This window comes from Oculina patagonica, chromosome 5 (genome assembly GCF_052425735.1).
Source record: "Oculina patagonica isolate OP01 chromosome 5, crgOcupat, whole genome shotgun sequence".
NCBI lineage: Eukaryota > Metazoa > Cnidaria > Anthozoa > Scleractinia > Oculinidae > Oculina > Oculina patagonica.
Window position 1 is genome coordinate 33,473,872 of NC_135762.1, and position 23,355 is coordinate 33,497,226.

General features: G+C 40.7%; 1 protein-coding gene across 1 annotated transcript in view; it reads left to right on the forward strand.

Moving 5' to 3' along the window:
* The window catches only part of LOC144655158 (uncharacterized), a 40,362-nt gene that overhangs the window by 11,619 nt on the left and 5,388 nt on the right, over positions 1-23,355 (forward strand). Inside the window, exon 4 of the mRNA XM_078515369.1 lies at positions 13,475-13,715. Within this exon, the coding sequence (XP_078371495.1) occupies positions 13,475-13,715 (241 nt within the window). The remainder of the gene's footprint in view (positions 1-13,474; positions 13,716-23,355) is intronic.

Genomic DNA, 23,355 nt, shown 5'->3' on the forward strand with positions numbered 1-23,355 from the left:
ATAACGACAAAAAAAGAGTATGCAAAAGCTGGATGGATTTTAGAGGTGGACTTGGAATACCCGAAAGAGCTGCATGACGCCCACAACAGCTATCCATTAGCACCAGAGAAAAAGAAAATAAACAAAGAAATGTTTTCGCCTTACCAAAACAAAACAATAAAAAATCTTGATTTGCACCCGCCAGACACCGAAAAGCTTGTTTTAACTCTTGAAGACAAAACCAATTACGTCGTGCATTACCGAAACTTGCAGTTTTATCTAAAACAGGGAATGAAACTCAAAAAAGTGCACAGGGTCTTAGAGTTTGAACAAGAGGCGTGGATGGAGCCGTACATCCGGATGAACACAGAATTCCGAAAAGAAGCGAAAAGCGTCTTTGAAAAGAACTTTTACAAGCTAATGAATAACTCAGTTTTTGGAAAAACAATGGAAAACTTGAGAAACCGTGTAGACATAAGAATAGTGCGCAGCGACGAAAAAAAGAAAATAAGAAAATTAGTTGCAAGCCCATTGTATTCAAGGCATGTGATGTTTTCAAACGATCTGGTTGGAATAGACATGCGAAAAAGTAAGCTTTTTCTTAATAAACCGGTCTACACAGGCATGACCATCCTTGACGTAAGCAAGCTATGCATGTATGACTTCTTTTACAACCATCTGAAAAAGGAGTACGGAGAGCGTTGCGAGCTTTTGTATACAGACACAGACAGCCTTTTGCTTGAGATAGAAACAGAAGACGTTTACGCGGACATGGCAAAAAACATTGACAAGTACGACACAAGCGACTACCCAGAAGAGCATTCACTTCATTCAAACGAAAACAAAAAGGTGTTGGGAAAAATGAAAGACGAATGCGCAGGAAAACAAATTTCAGAGTGCGTTTGTTTGAGGCCAAAAATGTATTCAATAATGACAGAAGGCGAAAGCAAAAATGAAATCGAAAAAATAAAGAAAGGCTTCCCTGAGGTGGAAATAAAAGAGTGCGCGTGCGCAGGGGCCGGGAAAAGAATGCAGGCAATAATGGCAAACGATGAAGAATTGGTCAAAAAAATAATAAAGAAACATCCGAAAGCAAGTGTGCTAAAATGTTGCAAAATGCTAAAAGTGGACGAAATAAATATAAAAAAGGCAAAGGGGGTAAAAGAGTGTGTGACAAAGAAAAAGATAAATCACGAAAATTTCAAAGAAACACTTTTCCAAACCAAGGAAAGCTTTCACGAAATGCACATGCTAAGAAGCTTTGACCATGTGTTGTGTTCGATAGTGGTGAACAAAAAATCGCTGTCCTCCTTTGACTCAAAGCGATGGATAGCGGATGATGGGATACATACAAATGCTTACGGGTATAAGTTTTGCGAAACAAAGCCTACATAAACATAACGTTTAGAGCTTTTCTGAGCCCAAGGGTCTCAAGCACTAAGTGCTTGGTGGTAACTGTGTATTTGGAGGAATAACAAGCAATTCTTCACGCACGAAGCCGCGCTTTGGACCATCGTGCAAGTAATAAAGAACTGGCTGATTAGGTTTAGTAACAGACCTTTCAATGCTGTAGACTTTTAATGACCAAATCGGATCTGTAGCCCTTTTTACGCCGCCTTCCAGCTCGCCAGGTTGGTAGAGAAAGCGCACATTAACGAGAGAGGGGAGTTTTTTTCTTTCTTGCCAACAGGCCTTGTATATTTTGAGGACGGTTTGGACGAAACAGCCTTTTCTTTGATTGCAGTAGCAGGTTTTTTTCCAGTAAGACTGGTTACTTCGTTGTTCAGAGCGGCAACAACTTCGGGTAGCCTTTTTACCCACGCTGTCGACCGCTGGCCAGATGGCAGGGTCATCTCGACACCGTACTGATAGCCAAACAGGCGCCCTGCCAGTGTTTGATTAAAACGTTCAACAATAGCTTGATCTCTGTGAATGTTAACACGCCCGCGTCTAATATAGGTTTTGTGATTTTCCATTTCTTTAGTAACAGATCCCATGAATTCGCGACCAGGGTCAACTTGCAGCATCTGTGGCCATTTTAGTGCACTTCGCCTGTAAATTGTCTGAAAACCTTTTGCAACCTCAGTTGAATCTTTGGAGGTCAAAGGCTCGGCCTCTTTGAAACGGCTGGCAACGTCAACAACAGTCAGCGCGTATTTGTAAACTTTTCGCCCTCGCGGCAGTTTGTCGTGTGGCAGAAAAAGAAGGTCCGCCTGGTGGACCGCGTTTGGAGAAGAAACATCGAATTTTGGGCGAGGAACGTATCGTGGTGCCGGAAGGTAGATCTGCCAAAGGGCCTGCTTAACTAGCCACTTTTTTGCGGCATCTTCGGAAACCTTGGCAGCCTCGGCTAATTTTTTTATCGCAGCAATTCCCTTCCAATAGCCCTGGGGGCTATAGTAGACTTTCGAGATTTTCTTCGAAAAGTTTTGCTCCGCAAAGATCTTTGCATCCATGCGTATACAAGAAAAAAAAGAAACGTTTAAAGAAACCGAAAGGCAGCGTACCCAAGAGCAAGAGCGCCTGCGCCAACAAACATCAGTTCACCTTGTTTCTGCTGCTCGCTTGGCTGATAAAAATCAGAGAACTTGGGTTCTTTCGGAGGAATCATTTGTTTGTCAGGATGTGCCTGGTTGTAGAGTTTGAAAGCGTAGTCTGTGTTCGTAAAGTTTTGTTTCGCTTGCTGTTTGATCTCATTGTTGGTTTCGATCCAGTCGAGAAGCTTCGTGCGGTCGCGAGAGTACTTCGCGTAAGCTGCCTGGTAAGCCTCGAGAGCTTTGTCGTGTCTTTCTTTTTCTTTCAAAGCGGCGTCATCTCCGCCACCCAAAGCTCGAGCAAGATAGTTGCCGCCAATGAAAGCAGCAGCGTTCAAGATAGCTCCGCCAGCCATAATCGCGACGCTTGCCATTTTGTTATTATACTATTCTAATTTTTTTTTAATTGGTTGGGAGAATTTTCTGGTCCTCGAGATACTGTTTAAGTGCAACGCTGCCAGCCATGACGGCTGTGAACTTTACATAGTTCATAAAACTGCTGCTTGGGTCAGATGTGAAGTTTTCTTTTACAACTTTTTTGGCAGCCCAGCCGATTCCGGCGGCGAGACCTGTAATGGTGGCGGCATCCATGAGCGTTTTCACGAGCTTGTTGTCGGACATGACGGTTCAGTATAAAATAATAAAAAATATTCAATTGAAAAATTTTTTTGTTTATTCTTCACCGTTTTGCGAAGCAAAGTTTGCAACTTCTTCACCAGATTCAACTTCTTTTGTTTTTTTTATACCTCTTTTAAAAATTGTATCCTCATCCTTTTGCACCCGAAGAGCGGTTTTAACGCAAGTTTTGGAAAATTCAAACCAAAGTAATGCAATACCAGCCATAGCTGCACCTTTAACAAGGCTGTCAAGAATAAAACCAAGGGACATTGTCGGTATAATAAATGAAAAATAAATGTTCAAAAGAAATTTTTTAATCCATCGGACGGATTCCTCTTTGTTTGCGAGGTCTAATGGCATTTTGGATTGTCGAAGGCGTGTCTGAAGAACGCGTTGCAACCCTTCCAATACTTTCTGCTGTAACGCGCAAAGCGCGGGGTTCCTCTGGGACCCCTGGTGTGTCATCAGTTATAAGAGTTGGCGGAGCTTTAAATGTTGGACTTCTTTTTTCGTTTATAAAGGCTTTTATGTCTTCGCGTTTCACATAAGTTGTAACGCTTGCAACGCCGATACCAAGCAAAGATATCCATTGATTTGTGGTGAGACCGCTTGATTGCGGCTGAGCCTCGGGCGGAGATGGTTCCGTTACGTCCGGTGGTGTTACATTTCGCTTTGCAGCAGCAGATTTCTTTTCCTTTTCTTTTGCAATTATTGCAGCAGCCTCGACAGCAGCTTTTTTCTGTGCTTCACGAGCCTGTTTTGTTTTTTCAGCTGCAAGCTTGCCAGCAGCAACTCGCTTTGGATTTTTGGCAGGCTTTGTTGCTGGAGTTGTTGAAGTAACTTGTTTCTGTTCTTCTTGAGCGATCGGAGTTTGTTCGAGCTCGGCCATTTATAATAAAAAAAAATAATATTTAAATAGAAAATTGCTCAGCAAGATTTTTTGCTAAGCAATTGCTAAGCATTGTTCAGTAATTACTAAGCATTTTTTTAGCATTGCTCAGAAAAATCTTCAGTGTCCGCATCTTTGGAAGCGCCTTTGGTTTCGCACAGCGAAGTGTGCGACTTTGTAGCTTCGTTTAAATCAACGTGCTTTGTTGTGATGAGCGCAGCATTTGCAACGGCAAGAAATCGGCCGCATTTCAAAGCCAGACCGCCTGCCAAAGTGGACAGCTCTTTACTGATAATGTAGTCGTTTTTGAGTTCCTTCTGATAATCATTGACGTCCTTGATATTTACGGCCATACCAACGACTTTAGTAACAAGAAAAATAAAGCTGTCAATCAAGCTGTCGGTTGTTTTGGATCCAACGTATGCCTCATATCTCTTTAAGTACTTTTCAACTTCTTTATCTGTCAAGCGCTTCACCTGCTCGTGTGTCAGTTGCACACCGATTGCTTCTTTGACTTTTCCTGTTGAAACAAGGATTGCAAGCTGTTCACGCAAAGCAGGAATGTCAGGGCCTTGAATGAGTGCCATAGCGCTTTCTGTACTTTCTGGTTCTGCTCCTAGCAGTTCCATTACGGAAGCTAATTCTTGTTCACTTGCAGCGCCCTTGACGCTCTCGGGAGGAGAAGTTGCGAACGGGTCAGCCATTTATTACTCTAAAAAATATGTTCAATAAGAAAATTTTGTGCCGTAAGGGTGGCGATGAGAAATGACAAGATGCGAAAACTTATTTTTTTTTAGCTTTAAAATGATTTCTTTGTAATCCTCATTGGCAAGTTCGCCAGCGTAATCCTCAAAGATTGCCTTCGTGGTCTTGGCAGAGGGGGTGTAAAAGAAAACGATTGCCGCAACATTTTCGCGGAATGAGGATGTTATGCTTGTCAATTTTTGAGTTAACACCCATATGCTCAAGCCTGCGTGGCGAGCAGAGAAAGCAAGATTCACCAATTCACCCGTTCTTCCCTTTACATCTTTCGATGCAGCACAGTCGTCGAGGATGATAAGCGTGTTCGTACCCTCAAAAAGAAATCTTGAAAGCCTTAACCAAGATTCCACCTCGTGCTGCTCACAAATTAAAACAAAAAATCGAAGATCTTCCTCAGCAAAGCGATAATAAGTCTTGTTGTGCGCGAACGTCGGGCAGATGAGCACGATGTAGTCAAACTTGCCTCGGAAAGGGCCACAAAGCTGATTGACCACGTAGTTTGTTTTTCCTGAGTTCGTTGGTCCCACAATGAGGGCGTTGAAGGGTATATTGGCAGGATCCATGCTTCGCTTTGCGAAAGCTGTATCAATACTCAACACTTTTTAATTCTTTATTTACAATAGAAAATTGTGCATCAGCGATAGCGAATATGTAGCATTTGACATTCCCTGATCCTGAGGCTGTTCTCTGTATCTCTAAATTAACGCCATCCTTTGTGTTCACCAAGCGGAGCCCGCTGCCGTGCATGTTGTTGTCGCTCATGGAGCGAAGGTCAATGAAAAGCCCGAACTTTTTTTCTGCATAAAACTTTGTGGCGTTATTAAACATTTTTTGGTCTGCGTTTTTGCCAAAGAACCTGAGAACTTCCTCCCACATGTCTCTTCCTTCAACGCCCTGACTGTACACCTTATTTGGAACGCCATTCACGCTGATTTTTACATTTGTTATGTCAGGGTTAAAGAAAGATTCTGTATCTCTTGCACCTGCGGCGTGGGGTTCAGGAAAAAGAAGTAGAAGTCCCTTCAAGGAGCGCTTTGGGACGTTAATGCTTTCGTTTATTATCGTGTCAGTAGCTTTTTTTACTGTGATCGTTTTGTAATTATGCACATGCTCGTAAAAGAAACTTTTGCCGTTAATGTAAGTGCTTTCTACTTCTCTTGCAAGTTCTTTGTGATAAATAGCCTCGTATTCGAGTTGGATGTCAGTTAGCTCATACCCAAGTTTTGATGGATCTGTTCCTCTTACAACCACATTTGGACTGTTCAGTTTTATCTCGAAGACAAGCTCGTCTGCGAGTGCGCGCGGATAGAACACGCCATGGTCTCTCAAAATCTCGTGATCAAGCGGGATACGATACTTGCTTCCATAAACTTCTGCCAGCTTCTTTTCCGCGTCAACTCCTGAGGTTTTTTTGTCACCAGCGTTTGAACGGATTTTGCATAAATCCTCGGACTGTATACCTTCAAGAAACATGTTGCTGCGCTTTTCTACCGGCAGAAAAAGGTCCTCGAAAAGTTTGTAGACGTCGTAAGCGTTCGTATCCTGCAGAGTATCTCCTGCAAACTTGACCACCATCCTTGAGACAAGCGCCCGGGTGACGTTGTTTACGAGAAAGTTGTTGGCATGGCCGCTCACCGTCAAGTTGAACACAAGAGCCAGGGAGCCTGGCACGAGAACGACGCCTTCTTCAAGCTTTGGCACAGCAACTCTCAGAATTTCTTCTGGAGACGCTTTATTCGGGTTAAATGTAACGCGATGTCGCACTCTGTCTGCCTTGAGCGCGTTTGGAGTTTTCTCTTCGAACGTTGGTTGGTGTCTTTCGCTCACGACAGCCATTGTATATTTAAATTAAAAAATGTATTTATTTAATATAACATGGCGGCAGAAGGTGGCTTTGGTGACAGAGATCCTCTTTTGGAACATACAGACGACCGTGACGACCGTAATGACAACGATGACAGCGATACAACAGGCCCATTCCAACCTGGAGGGGCATCAACGCCCGGACCTAGTGAAGGAATACCTGGGAGAAGAACCACAATGAATAGGCCGGACGAAACAACAACGATGTTTCCTGAAATCCCCGACGATAGTGCGACAACAACCTTCACTGCTTCGAGTTATCTTGACAAAGAGTTTCCATCAGCTGACAAATCAAAGATTAAATACAAAATAGATGGAAATGGAAGGCTGCAAGTCGGGTTAATTAAACCAGGTAAGCCTTATTATAATTTAACAACCAAAATTCAAGGCAAGGAAGAATACCAGATAAATATAAGACTTCCCAAAGAAGTTTTAAAAGCCCTTGGTCCAAGTCGTCGATTAACTCTTGAAAATGAAATAAGAGGTCTTTCAGAAGGCATCAATAACAACAAAAAAACAGCAGAAGATAACAATGAAAGCCCGGAGGAAAGAAAAAAGCTAAAGAAAGAGCAAAACTACAAATTGAAAGGCGCACTGATCTACAGAAAGAATTAGATCGGTTGAAAAAAGTAGAGTACGAGCCTGTGATTGGGGTAACAATACCTTTACAAGAATTCCAGCAACACGAAACAGAAAGGCAAGAAAAGGAAGAGGAAATACAACAAGAGAGACAAGAACAAGAAAATATTGCAAACGACGAAAACAGGCCACAAGCGGAAAGACAACAAGCTCGCGAAAGAGTTGATAACTTGAATCAAGAAATTAATGAAATAGAAAATGAAAGAGAAGAAGAGATCGAAAGATTGTCTTTAACAGACAAATTAAGAGAAAAGGTAAAAGCGATTTTCAAAAAATATGGCTTCACCGTCACAGCAGTTTTGCTTGCCGTTGGCACGACTATTGGCGTAATTCTGAGTTCTCTCTCAAACGGTTTAAAAGGTTTAGCAAAAGGTGTTGGTGACGGTCTTCAGACACTTGGCAAAAAAATTGCAAGTATTCTGCCGGGCCTCCTTGGCTCGATCGCCAGTTTTGTGTTTCGAACGGCCGGCCAGGTGATCAGCTTCCTCGGCAAGAATGCTTGGCTTTTGATTGTCGGTGTTGTTATCTTTCTTATCGAGCGAGTTACAAAACGAAGCGAGCGCTAAGCGCTAGAGGGAAAACCCGAAGGGTTTCCGGTGCCCCTTGGACACCCTCAAAGAGCTCGGCTGACTGCAAACGCAACAATAACGGCACCAGCAATAAGGTAGGTTTTGTTTTTTTCGTGTGCTGTATCTTCAGTGTCTGGCTTCTGCTTTTCGTCTGTTTTTGTCACAGTACCCGCTGAAGGCGTATGTGGCGCCGGCTCTTTTTTTGCAGCTTTGTGAATCGGGTTTGAAGGATGACTTGTTGGTCTATTAACTTTTGATGGCCCACCGCTCATACTTGTTGCGCCCACTTTTTTTGTAGAGGTATTAACATCAAGATTAACCCCTAATTTCATCCCAACAACAGCCTGCTTAAGCTGGTTATTGTAGCCAACAACGCTTTCTGTGTTTATCACCATACGAGCGGGCATCAGCCAGGCACCTGGGCAGACGGCAAGGTTAAGCTGAACCTTAGCCTCATCGATTGCGAGTTGGTATCTTTGGACCGACTTTGCCAGATCAGGTTGCCTTATAGCGTCTTCAACCAACACGAGGAACTCACTTTGAGCCTCCTTTGCGCGGCCGCCTGTGCCAAGTATGCTACTTCGAACGTTCACCTGCGAACCGAGAATACAGTAAACAAAAGCCTCTATCGACTGGTTTACTCTCGACAAACCTGCCTGAGTCAGCCCTTCCGTGCCTTTTGGACAAAACCAGTCTGCCTGTGCATATGCAGCGTCGTCTGGCTCGATGTATTGAATCAAGTTACCTTTGCTTGCAGTTCCACCTTCATCCGAAAATTTATCGTAATCGGGGTATTTTGCCCCAGAATTTTTCGGACCAATATTTGAGATCCAGATATAAACGTCACCCAGTCCGTGGTTCGCGCCTCTTGTGAAACGAAAATCGCTTGACGGGTCGACACCGAACTCAGCGCATATTCTTTTGTAAGAAGCCACGTCGTACTTGTTGTCAAACTGGCTAAACGTTGGGTCGCCAGGCAAGGCGCTTACGCTCTGAATCCCCCCCATCTGAAACAATATTCGCCTTATCGTGAAATAAACGTGAAAAAGGTAAAAATTTCGCACAATCGGTGGCAAGCTAAGAGATGAGTGTTCTTCATCGAAAATTTCTCGGCTTACCCCACTGCCTGTTGTCGCACACCAAACAGCAAAGTTAAGTTGCTGAGGCCAGTAGCCCATATTTTGGCTAGCAAGCCACCTTTTTGACTCTTTTCCTGATGTATGCTTCAGTTTTGTTTTTTGAAAAATCTCTCTTAATTTCGTTGTGAAATATTGGTCTGGTGTGACGTAGATGTTGATTTGGCTGTTAAATATTTTTTTCAAACTCGGTGCGGCTTCGTGAAATCCAACCGCGGGAATTGGCAAAGATGAGCCTTTTGCGCCGCTTGGTGACAGCTGTTGTGGAAAACCGCCTGAAATTTGATTCACCCCCAGTGCTTTTTTCATCTCTGGGCTCCAATATTTGCTGTCAGAGCCAAAAACATTTATCAAATGGCCTTGCCCTGCCTTGTAATAAATGTCTGCCGTTGCTGTGTGGTTGTACGCGAACTCAACCTGTGCAACAAATTTTGTTCGGTCAGCGTTTGGATATTTTGCAAGAAAAGGTTTCCATGCATTGTCTTTTGCCGCTTCAGAAATTTTAGTTGCTTCTGGGGTTTTCATCCACTTCATAAAATCTCTTGTTTTCGCATCCATGGTCCTCTTTTATATTAAACATTTTTTATTTTTATTTAATATAAAGATGGTTGTGCTCACTGTCACCACAACAGAAAATCCTCACACTGTGAATTTCGATTATCCTATTCCAAAACCGAGCTATATCCGGCTTTTAAGTTGTTCTCTTTACAACAGCTGGAATAGTTTAGAAAAGGATGGAATAGTTTTTTATAAACAAGTGAACAAGGAAGAGAAGGCGCGTTATATACGGCAAGGAAACTACTCACTCGATGACATTGGGAGTATTTTTGAAAAAGGATTTCCAGAGAAAAACATGTTTTCTGTAACAAAAGGCATTGCAGGTCGTTCATTGATAATAAAAGCAAAAGAGCCCAATTTAAAAACTTTTGGACTGAATGGAAGTCTTATTAAGTTCTTTAATTTGCCTGGGTTTGAGAATTACGCAAGTATTGAAAAGGAATATTTTGAAACAATTGAGGTAAATAATGTTTCAAATCCTAAAAATTACTTCATCAACTGTGACCTTATCGACAAGCAACAAAGCTTGCTAAATGGTAAGCCATCAAGCCTTTTAGCGTTTTTTGACATACGTGGAAAACCGTATGAAAAAGTTTATTACCAAAATACACATTTTAACGTCTTGCGCGACGTTTCTGCTGAAGAAAATGTATCATCTCTGACTCTTTCGATTAGAGATGAGAATGGAAAGCCATTCGATTTTAACGGCTCAAATCTTACATATGAGTTGGAATTGAATTAAATTAAATACAAAAATAACTTTTATGTATACGAGACCATGTCATCTGCTAATGTTCTCCCGAGTGCCCCTGCTTATGGTGATCGCGAAGAAACACAACTTTATCCAAGCCTCCCAACAAATGCCGAGAATTTTCGGCTGACTGAAATAAGTAAAATTGAAAAAGAAATATCCGCTGAAGCTGAGCATTACAGGCTTGTGTTAAAAAAATATAAAAAAGTCCGGAAAGTTATTCACTATTCCGTGGTCTGTCTTGGCGCCGTGACGGCAGCTCTGTCTTCTGGAGCTGTTGCAACTTCACTTACTGGTGTTGGAATTGTTATCGGCGTGCCTGTTGCAGCAGTAGCAGGTATATCTGGCGCAGCTTCCACTGGCCTGTCAGTTATCAACAAAAAGCTTGAACGTAAAGTTAATAAGCACTCAAGAATCCTCGCTCTGGCTGTTGCAAAACATGACTCGATAAACAGCTCTGTCTCACAAGCTCTGAATGATAATCTTGTTTCTGACAAAGAGTTTCAACTGATCTTACGAGAAATGCAGAAATATCGTCAACTTAAAGAGACTTTACGTTCAAGCTTTGCACACAAACAAACAAATTCACAGCCAGACATCGAAAAAATACGACAAGAGATCATGAAAGCAGAAAGACAAAAAATGAAAAAAAAACTTCTCGAAAGCACCACCGACATTTCGAAATAAAATTTCAGTCCAATAGAACATTTTTTCATTTAATGAAAGAATGATTGTCTGCGCTCATCTTGTTGTTTACTTTGTGATGGAAGCATTGTCGTTCGAGTTGCAAAAAAATGTTCGAGACATAACCCGCGATGTTGTTAATTGCCTGAACGAGGCAAAATAAAATGTTACAGCGCACTTAAAGTCACTTTCAGCCGAGTCGAAAGGATTAAATCTGAGTGTCAAAAAATACAATTAAGTTGAAGCGAACAGCGAGAAATTGCGTGACCCACAGCGGCATGCAAATTTTTTTTGTGTTTGCGTGCGTGGGCGTACAAAGTCGGGGTATTACCCGAATGATATTTTTAGACTTTTGTAAGTTGTTTTCATTCCTGTGTGCTTAAAATCTGAGTTCTAAGCACTCAGGAATGTAAAATCTATTGTTTTACACGTGCACAACTATTGTTCTTTTGATTTAATGCACGTGACGGCCAATTGTGAGTCATTGTCACTAAAAATAGCTTAATGATGTCATTTTCTTTACTCTGTATATAAATCAAGCTAACACCTGGATATCATAAAGAATGACGAGCCAAACGCCAACAGAACGTGTTTTACTTCACAATCCTCGAGTTTATCAATTTTTGGAAGAAGTGGCAACACAAACAGTTACTCCACAAGAGAAACGACAGATAGAATACCAAAGAATCTTTATTGCAAGAAAAAAAAAAGCCTGAAAAAGATCAACAACATCGAGGCAGCAATACGCGGAAAACTTAATTTATGCACTCACCGGAGCGTGCAAGCTTTGTTTAGCTTGTTAAAACGTTTGCGACAACACTGCTGTCTAATTTTTTTAATTTTTCAATCAGCTCGTCTGTTAAAAAGATTGTTATTTGTTTTTCATTTTCCTTAGTTTTTTTGTATGTTGTAAAAGCTTTTCCACGAGATCTTTTCAAGTTTTTCTTTACAGACAAGTTAATTTCTCCAGTTCTCCCTCTTCCCATCTTCGTTTACTCAATAAGAGCATTTGTTCAATAGGAATTGTTTCTGGCACAGCAATTAAAGGTTGGTTGTAATTTAATACAATGGCGCCATACAACGATTGGTACACTGTCGGGTCCGGCGAATCTGCTTCAGGAAGTTAGGAATGTGAAAGCCACTCACATTTTCCTCCTTTCACACAAAAGGGCTGGCCTTGCGGGCCCCACACACATGAGAGTTTTGGCATTGCGACCCCCACACACATGAGAGTTACCGGTTGTGGACACAACTTGCAAAAAATAGCGAGGCGAGACTGGCGAGCCAGCGAGCCAGGCGAGCCCGAGCGGTTTTTTTTGCAAGTTGTGCCACAACCGGTAACTCTCATGTGTGTGGTGTAAATGCTCACGTCAATATAATGATGACCTTTTGAACGCTGGAAACTAGGCAATTATTATCGAGCTACCATACACAGGAGCGAAGACTGTTTATCATGATGTACAAATTTCGCGAATCATCACTTCCATATCAATGTAACCATTTTATGATTTTTCTAGCTGTAAGAAGAACTTAAGATCTCTGAGAGTCGTAAAAGCATGAAATTCGATTTCAGTGTATGACAAAGGCCGGGACAGTGTAATACTGCAAAGCGGCCAAACAAACGCATTTTGATTTAGTCGCGTAACTTGATTTACATTTATCCATGTACATCTTTTATTTTTGAAGGTTTTTGTTTGCACTGTAAAGAAAAAATTGGTCAAAATTCGAAATACAAAATACGAGGTAAAGTTTTCTATTTTTTAAAACAAAATAAATATTTGGTCGCATTGTGTAAATAAACGCGAGTCGCCGTCGAAATATTTTTTCTCAAAGACGTCTTGCTTTTTAAGCAAGACGAAAACACAAGTTCTTAACTGAACTGAAAACGAAGATTTATTTTCACAAAAAGCTTACAAATGTCTTAACTGGAAAATTATTACGTCCTGTTCAAGTGTTGAATAATCGTGACTTGAGAAAGAACTTTTAATTATGCGTGGGAACACGTGTCGCTAATTGGCTGTTTTTAATTGAAACTAATCGTGCGTGTTCGTACGGAGTCCGTTCTTGCAGCTGATCATTGTTTTCTACATTATAGCGAACGATTATCGATCCCGAACCATTCCCTTGGGATTGCTAACAGCTTTTTTCATATAACAAAGAGTCTAATGCGCATGCGCAAAGCGCACGCAAGCATTAGACTCAAAAAATTGTTGTTTTAGTTGCACATTGAATCTATGCGTGATTTGTGTTGATTTGTAGGTAGTCTATATAAAAGCGTTAACGTTGGAAATGATGCCATTTCACGGTGAATAATCGTAGGGTGAAGAACAATGTTTCAAACCGACAGTTTTCTGTTGTTTGTTATCTGTCAATTTCTTTAGTTCTTCTTTAAAGTGAATGAAGTGGTTAATAGTACTACTGTATGTGCTTCCTGTTCCCAGCTAGTGAAATGTTCTTGTTTTGAAATTCATTTTCTTTATCGTTCAAAACAGCTGACCGTCAGAACGCTTGCCCTCCCCAGTCCTGTGGTAGAGTCCATTCAATCATGTCAGTGCGATGCAAAGGATGTTGTAGTTCGACTACAAGAATGTATGGATTTGGATCTAGTATCACTGGCTGAACCAGATCTTGAGACCGCACAAATGATCCGCTGTGTTGCTAAAGCAGCTAAAACTGAAGACAGGCTTGATGTGGTCAAGCACTTGAGAGAGATCACACCTGCTGGCACAACTGGTAAGTTTGACAAAATACTATGAAATGACAAGAGCAATTTTCCCATGGATAACCCGTTCTGTTTATAGTCCCTCTTTTGTACTCCATGGGTACGACCACAACCTCACAAACAGTATTCAATCACCAATTCCTACACGACGATCATTTACCGTTTTTGAGATTGCTGTGTGGTTCAGATCCGTAAATAATACTCGTGATCATGGTCATTCACCTTGTTCAAGCTAAACTATAACTGGAGCACCTAAAAAACTGTTGAAACCCTATTTCTTTCAATTTTGTTCCATTGGTAAGCAGCTTCTGTGCTTACATATGACTAGGTTTAAGTCAATACAGCAGTTTTTGGGCCGATACCAAACTTATCAATCAGTTTTTCAGCCGTCCTTCTCTCATCGAATTGATATGAAAATTACACCAGTTGTTGCTCTTAATTTGAAATTCAGCAAGGTGCATCTTTTTTTAAGGAAACGGATATTGCCATGACAACGATAAACAGAAAACTAGAAATCAGTAAAACTTGAATTTTGCACGATCCAGATTTCATGTCAAGAAGCTATTACCAATACGGTAAACTACGGTGCATTGGCTATGAAAAATCTTTACGTTTAATTTTGAATGAATCGCAAAAATCAATTTCTTTCACCAGAACAGTAGCTTTTTATATTTCTTTACGAAAAATGTTGCCTTGCTACAATTACTAACACAGATGAAATCTTAAATTTACGATCCCGTAAACGTGCCGTCTAGAAAGCGTTAAGATCCTCTTTACGAATCTATACGAACCTCTTTACACTTTCGTAAAGAACGTCTATACGCATTAAAAACCATAGTGCATAAAGAGTGCGTAGTGAGACTCGAAACGTATCTTTACGCGTGTTGTAAAAATCGTAAAGAGATTGTTAACGAAATTTTACGGCTACTGTAAGGCGATCGAAAGTCGATCTTTACGCATTGTTAAACTTTCGTAAATGAGCAGTATTTAAAAGCCCATTGACGGCTTTGTATCTGTAGCATATCAATAAAGATAGCTTCCAAACAAGTAAACAACACAGCTTCAATATGGCTGAACAACACAACACTTTATTCGCTAAGCATCCTGGGTACATATGGTGCAATAGCCTAACACAACTTCCGGTTATGTAACAGTAGTCTAAATATATTACACTGCTTCCCCCTAAAAAGAACTAGCAATGTACTTCTACTTAAGGCATAATCTACTGCTACAAGTCAAGTTTAATAACTGGTTTTCTAACCCTCTGAGATCTTCGCAAAACTAGTGGCGTGCTACTTTCAACTGTTGAAGATGCAATAGGATCCTCAGTTTCAGAGGAAGTTACACCTGGCTCGGAAATACTAACACTATCATCAGTAGCAATCTGATCACTTGACTCAGGCATCATGACCTCTGGTTCACTCACATCATCTGGTACATTATCATGTGCCTTTATCATATGATCAGTGTGGACATATCTGGTTTTGTGTCCTGTCCTAACTACATACGTTCTAGGTCCACAAACTTTAATTACAGTGCCAGGAATCCACTTATCCGTCTTAGAATTAGCCCTTGTGTTTCGTACGCGCACCCTGTCATTTCTTGTGAATGGCCTATCCCGCTTACATTTCAGATCCTTGTACATTTTCTGTTTCTCCTGTTTATCTTCAACGACCTGTGCTAGATTAGGCTTAATTAAACTTAACCTTGTTCTTAGGCGACGCTTCACCATCAACTCAGCAGGGGTAACCCCGGTTGTACTATGAGGGGTAGTGCGGTACCTGAATAGAAAATTTGCAAGTCTATGTTTCATAGACATTCCCTTTTTACCCTCAAGCACTTGTTTGACCAATGCATCCTTAACGACTCTCACGGACCTCTCTGCTGCCCCATTGGATTGAGGGTGATAGGGTGGAACTAAGGTGTGCTTGATACCATTTTTGCGCATGAACTCAGAAAATTCAGTGGATGTAAATTGTGGTCCGTTGTCAGATACCACTTCTTCGGGTAGGCCATGAGTAGCAAAAATGAGACGGAGTTCATTGACAGTCCGTTCAGTAGTTGTAGAGGTCATATGTTGCACCTCAATCCACTTAGAGTGGCTATCAATTACAACAAGAAAGTAATCATTACCCTTTTGACAGAAGTCAATATGAATCCTCTGGAATGGTCTGGTTGGCCACTTCCATGGGATCAGGGGTGCACTAGGTGGGGCATTTCTAACATTTTGGCATACTGTGCAAACTCTCACTTCTTCCTCAATTTCCTGATCCATTTTTGGCCACCACATACACGTACGAGCAATTGCTTTCATACTACATATACCAGGGTGCTCCCAGTGTAGCTGCCCCAACATCTTGGTTCTAAAGATCGGTGGAATAACGACCCTAGAACCCCAAAGAACACAATCCTGTTCACAGGACAACTCATTCCTTCGGTTATGATATGGTTTCAGGGTCTCATCAGGACAACTCTCTGGCCAACCTGACATCACAAATTGATGTACTTTACTCAGAACAGGGTCCACAAGTGTTGCCTTTCCTATATCCTCTGCCGTTACTGGAAAATCATCATCAATTGCACTCACACTATAAATTGCACTCTCACTTCCTACAGTGGAATTCCCATGTGGTAACCTTGAAAGTGCATCACAATTAGCGTGGTCTTCAGATCTTTTGTACTCAATCTCATAGTCATATGCTGAGAGTACTAGGGCCCACCTCTGCATCCGTGCTGCCGCTAGTGTTGGGATAGCAGATTTTGGACTGAGAATTGCCAACAATGGTTTGTGATCAGTAATCAAAGTAAATTTACGCCCGTATAAGAACTGATGAAATTTTTTTACACCAAAAACAATTGACAACGCTTCGCGCTCAATTTGTGCATAGTTCTTTTCACTTGAACTCAGTGTCCGAGACGCATAGGCAATTGGCCTTTCCTGGCCGTCGTCCATCACATGGCTGATGACAGCTCCGAGTCCATAACTGGACGCATCACATGCAAGTCTTAGTTCACGGTTCCCATCATAATGCACCAAAAGTGCATCGCTGGTGAGACTTTGTTTACAAGCTTCGTATGCTTGCTGACACTCTTTTGTCCATACCCACTGGACACCTTTTTTTAGGAGCTCATGTAATGGTGCTAGTGTAGTTGCTAAATCAGGTAGAAATGGGTGGTAGTATTGGACCATACCCAAAAAGGATCTTAGCTCGCTTACATTCTGTGGTACTGGTGCTTTCTTTACAGCATCCACCTTCTCTTCAACTGGATGTAGGCCTTCAGCATCTAATTTCAGGCCTAAGTAGACAACTTCTGTCTTCAGGAATTCGCACTTTGGCAATTTCAAATGAATGTTATATTTGTGCAGCCTTTCCAGGACCTCAGCTAGGATTTTGATATTTTCTTGCCAACTGACACCACCAATAAGAATGTCATCCTGCTTACAAACACATTTTTCTACCCCTTGCAAAATCATATCCATTTTAGCTTGGAAAATCTTAGGCGCTGATTTAACCCCATAGGGTAATTTGGTGTAGGAATAGAGTCCTTTGTGAGTGCTTATAGTTAGGTACTCAAGGCTTTCGTTATCAACACTTAACTGCGCATATGCATGCGACAAATCAAGTTTGCTGAAAACTTTGGATCCTGAGAGGGCAGCGTACAAGTCTTGTTGGGTAGGGAGGGGATATTGTTCATCTTCTACAGCTGAGTTGATGGTTACTTTGTAGTCCCCACAAATTCTCACTGACTTGTCAGCTTTTGGTACAACTACTATTGGGCTTGCCCAGTTTGATCTTTCAGTTTTTACTATCACCCCATGCTTCTCAAGTTTATCCAACTCCTTTTCTACTTCTTCTTTCAGTGCATAGGGGACCCTTCGTGGTTTGATAAATATGGGCTTTGCACCATCTTTCATAGTGATGTGTGCTTCCAACCCTTTCATACCCTCATAGCTCTCTTCAAATAACTCACTATGTTTAGCTAAAAGATCATCAATTTGCCTTTTGGCACTAGTTGATTCACAACTTGTTACACTGAATATTTCACCCCACTCAAGCTTCACATGTTTGAGCCAATTTCGACCCAGTAAAGTAGGCTTATTGTCATAGTTAGCTACAACCATGGGCAGTGTATACTTTTGGCCCTTGTACACGACATCACATTGCATCTCCCCACACACTGCAAGGGTTTCACCCGTATAGGTTTTCAATTCAACTTTTGATGGATAAAGTGGGTAGTTACTGAATTTCTGAGTATACATACTCTTACTCATTATTGAGTAATCGGCAGCAGTATCTACCTCCATTGCACATGGTGAACCATTAATGGTTGTTTCTACAGTATAACCTTTGTTGGTAGGATTATCTGTACCAACTGAGTACAAGGAATATATACCCAACTCATCATCGTCACCACACTCTTTGCGTGGTTCTAACAGAGTATGAACATTACCTTTACCCTTACTAGACTGATCTACATTTTTACTTTGGCACACCGATGCAATGTGACCGATTTTCCTACATTTATAGCATGTTGCTGACTTAAACTTACACTTTGGTGCAGCATGCTTACCACCACATCGATAACATGAAGGTTCATTAGTGTTTACAGTCTCCAGTTTGTTCACAGTTTCCAGTTTATTCACAATGCCTTCGCTGTCAACACTTGCACTGACAGGGCGGAATTCTTGGGTATTCTTCTCTGCCATCTCCATTGACTTTGCTATCTGGCAAGCTTTCTCGAAGGTAAGATCTTCGGTATTCAACAGCTTATTCTGGATTTTGGGATTGTTCAATCCGCACACAAAACGGTCTCTCAGAGCTCGATTTAAAAACTCTCCATAGTTGCAATGAATTGATAGCTTCTTCAATGCCACAATAAAGTCACTGATGGGCTCACCTGGTTTCTGGTGGCGTGTGCCGAAATGAAAACTCTCCGCAATCTCTAATGGCGCTGGATTGTAATGCTTCTCAAGTGCCTTAACAATATCAGCAAAAGGAGTGTCTCTTGGTTTTGCTGGCACCAACAGATTGCTCAGGGTAGAATATGCTTCAGGTCCAATCTCAGTCAGAAAAATAGCACGTTTCCTTTCTCTTACGGCGAGATTGGCATCCTCGTTTCCCTCGCCTGTTTCTTCTCGGATGTTATTCGCTAAGAAAAACATCTCCATTCTTTCAACATATGAGCGAAAAGTCTCTCTCTCTTGAACAAATTCGCCAACACGACCGAATAGTACATTTGCCGCCATTCCGATAGGTTGCACGTGTTGAACGACTCGAAAACTTTAGCCAGCCGACTACTGTCAAAAACACACTTTTTCCTCACACAGAGAAAATCAAGGCTTCGTAGGGTTTCTCATGCGTCTTAGTGCATGTAGAGTGTAAGATCCTCGTCGCCAAAATGTAGCATATCAATAAAGATAGCTTCCAAACAAGTAAACAACACAGCTTCAATATGGCTGAACAACACAACACTTTATTCGCTAAGCATCCTGGGTACATATGGTGCAATAGCTTAACACAACTTCCGGTTATGTAACAGTAGTCTAAATATATTACAGTATCTTTCTGTATTCTTCGGCAATATTTGCTTTTTGGTAACCCGACTTTTATAAATGCAGGTTTCTGACAACATCTACATAACGCGCAACGCGCGCAACGTAAAAAGCCTATTCAGGACGTTTACGATATTTTACGCTTCCGTAAACTGCGATATAATTTACGCACATGTATATATGACTCCCAAGTACTGACCCAGCCCCAACAAGAACAGGAATACATGTTTAATACCTTGTAATTAATTTTATTGTCAAAACTCAAACAAAACATACATGTCTGTTATTTCAAGAATGAACGTTTAGCCTGTCATGTAGGAATGAGTTTTTACTTTGCAATGCACGTGGTTTCATTCTTTTTTAACTTATCACTGATTATAAATAACAGTGAATTTATACTAAAATACTTGGAAACAATAACAGGTTTTTTAAAACTTGACTGTCCAGCTAAGTTTGCATTCTTTGTGTCCACTGTTCAAGGTTGTTTGGCTTAAGTGCCTACATGTATGTGACAGAAAGTAATTATTGTTACAGTACTGTAAAATATATACTAGTTATGCAACGCTTTCGAGTGGTATACTTTGAAAATCCCACGAGTTACTTGTATTTTCTCGGTATACACACGAGCCTTTAGGCGAGTGTGTATACGAAGAAATTACAAGTGACAAGTGGGATATTCCATAGTATACCACGAGAAAGTGTTGTGTAACTATTTTATACCATGCCATAGAAAATACGCTCACTAAATTTCATCGAGAATAAGATCGCAGCGCACGATGGGAAGGTTGGGTTGAATACCGTCGAATATACAACGGCTTTCCTGTATTCTGATTGGCTGTATTTTCTATGGCATGGTATAAATCTTATTAGCAATTATACATTTCCTTTGGCAATAATACATTTCCTTAGAGATGTGTCCACTTATTTAAAGCTTTGTACAGGTAATTAATTTCACTGAATTTTCAGCATTGCATGGTTAAGGGAAACTAAGTTAAAAGCACAAACAAGATTTTTTTGGTGAAATTCCTAATCATGTCCACATTAGTGTCTACTGTGTTGTGATGTTCCTTACAGGCCCAAAGTGGGCCAGCAGTTGCAGGCCTCTGACTCACCATCAACATCTCATGGTTTTGTCATTGCCCTTGCATATGGCATTAGAGTGTTTCCATGGGGGTGCTAAAGTTAAGCTTTTGCTTTTGTAAGACTGGCCCTCTCCCATGGTAGCTGCATGGTAACATGTCACATAATTTTTTAGTCTGCCTTACCGATAATGAAGATCACTCATGGAGAGTAAAAATTCTGTGATTCAAATGAGTCAACGATTATGAGTCGAATGTTAAATTTGAAAATAGTGTTGCCCTTACTAATAAATGAAAGCTACATGTAACTGCAAGCAAACTAGAGTGGAACTAGCTGCAAGCAGACCCGAATAAAACTATCGGCAAGTAAACCAGAGCGGAACTATCTACATGTACAAGCAAACTTAAGTGCAACTAACCGCAATCAAATCCGGGTCGTAGAACTAACCATAAGCAAAGTACACGTACAGTGCATCTAAGCTAACTTGTATAAAGGGAAACTATGGTTTAATAGACAATAACCCACTTTGTGTAAAATTCACCTTGACTCACGACTCATAGAAACTTTACTCTGCATGACGAGTGGTCTTCATTTTGGGAGAGACACCTACCATGGGAGAGGGCCAGTCTTACAAAAAGCAAAAGTTTAACTTCAGCACACCCACAAAAACATTCTAATGCCATGCAAGGGCAATGACAAAACCATGAGCTGTGATAGTGAGACCTCCCACTCATGTAGTCTCTGCAGTGTCTTTCTTTTGGTGTGATCATGTCCTTCAATTATGTACATGTTGTATTGTATGCAGAGTGATGCCTTTCCAATTTCTATTAATAAAATGGAATAAAAATAACAATTCAGTCACAGTGTCAGATTAGATTATGTGAGACAATTATTAACATCAACTCTATTGCTATATTATAAGAACTTTCCCCATTCATTTAAGGGACTAGGGTATGTCATGGGGGTTTCGCAGATTTTTGGTCTAAACTGTTCTGAAATTAGTGGTAGGCAACTTTACCCATGAAAACATTGTCTTTGAACATTTAACGAAAGATGTAACCTTAATTTGGGGATAGAAATCAAACTTCGGCTATAAATAGCAATTTTTTTTAAGGCGCATGGAAACAATTTGAAAAACATTGGCTAACGTTTGCATTGTAATCAAAGTGGTATGCTTTTTTATTAAAGGACCCTAGCCAGCCTCTGCCACTTTCAGTGGCATCAAAATTATGAAAACTGTATTGTGAAGCAAAATCTTATTGCAATGCTGTACATACAGTGTATACTGTAAGTTGTATTACTAGAAGTTTGCTTACTTACCTTTAGCAGTTTCACCGTTATCTGTTTTGTTTAGACACGCTCCACATAAAACATAACACCGAAATTCTTGTAAGGGTGGCTGACAGGAGTCCTTTAAGATTTTAGTGTGTAACAAAAAGTTTTAATCAGAAACTGGATTACATGACACATGTGTAATAAGTGTGAAATAAGAATGCAAAATGCAAAAACAATGCACTCTGGGAGAGTAAGAGTCAGAATTGAAGTGAATTTTTTATTATTCACAAATCAGTCAATTTATGACTCTCGATCTCACTGAACTTTTTGATTTCTTACTTAACCTTTTCTTGTTTCATTACTTAGATCAATCTTTTTTGTGTGGGTACATGTAAATTTGTCTAACCTCAAAAAGGGCAAAAATGTTTTTGATGATAATCAATAGTAACCGAAATCAATCAGTGACTCAGGCTTTACAGGGATATAAAATAATTGTAGCTACCATTCGATTTACTATTGGTGGGTATTAGCAAAGGAAAGGTCATGGCTAGATTTCTGCACAGCCCCAGACATTAATTATGCACACAATTTTCTGATTGACTCATTCTTTTCAGGGTAAAGGTCTCCACAAGGACAAGATGCAGGGGCATGTTGCAACAACATGTAGCAGTGACAAACTCATGTGTTGTTCACACTGAGGGGACATGTAGTGAGGACATGGAGCAGAAAAAATTAAATCAAAATGTGTACACACAAATAACTGTAGTGGGGATATGTGACATGTGATAGTGACACATCCCCTTGTGTGTGCTGATAATTTTTGGCATGTGCAACAGGAATTCCTGCAACAGTTTGTCCCTGCGACATGTTGCACGAAGTTCAATGAGTTGAATTCCGTTCAACATGTCACAGGGACAAAACAGCTTCAAAGATCGTGTTGCACAAGCCAAATATGTAATCAGCGATTACATATTTGTTGTTGCTACATGTCCCGCTCCACTTCCCCTCAGTGTAAACAACACATGATTTTGTCGTTTCTACATGTTGCTGCGATGTGTCCCTGCGACATGTCCCCATGTGTGGAAACCTTAAGATTCATGCAACAAACAAACAATGTATTCTTATCCACCCAGCTCCCAGCTTTAATCTGTATTCCCTCCTTATTATTTTCTTTTAGCAATCAAAAGCAATTGAAATCACAATAATTTTGTTTCTTTGAACATTGATTTTCATTGATTGTTATCAACCATCTGTTTATCAATTGACTATGCCGGGTGGTTGATGATCAAGCAAGATTTCAAAAGAATTCAGTTTGATTAATGTGTAAATGGGTGAATGGTATCCGGTCGTTTCGAGACAAAGTCGTTTCGAGACAAGTCGATTCAAGACACATGTAAAGTCGATTCGAGTCAAGCTCCATTACTTGAAGTCCTTTCGATATACAAAATACTATACTATATATTAAGGTAACCTATATTAATGATCAAACAAACCTTCGAAGACGCGGAATCCGGTAGTTTCGCCTACAAGTATTTTCGCCTACAGGTCGATTCGCCTACACAACCTGAGTTGTTTCGCCTACACCAAAGTCGATTCGCCTACAACAAAGCTTGCTATGTTCCGAAAGATAGAAGAGAGGAATACCTAAATAAAGAGTTTAAAAATCTTGTCAATAATAAGCTAGGTTAAGAACAATTAAAAACCAAAAGTATTTGTTTAACGCTTAAATTTAGTCCTAGGAT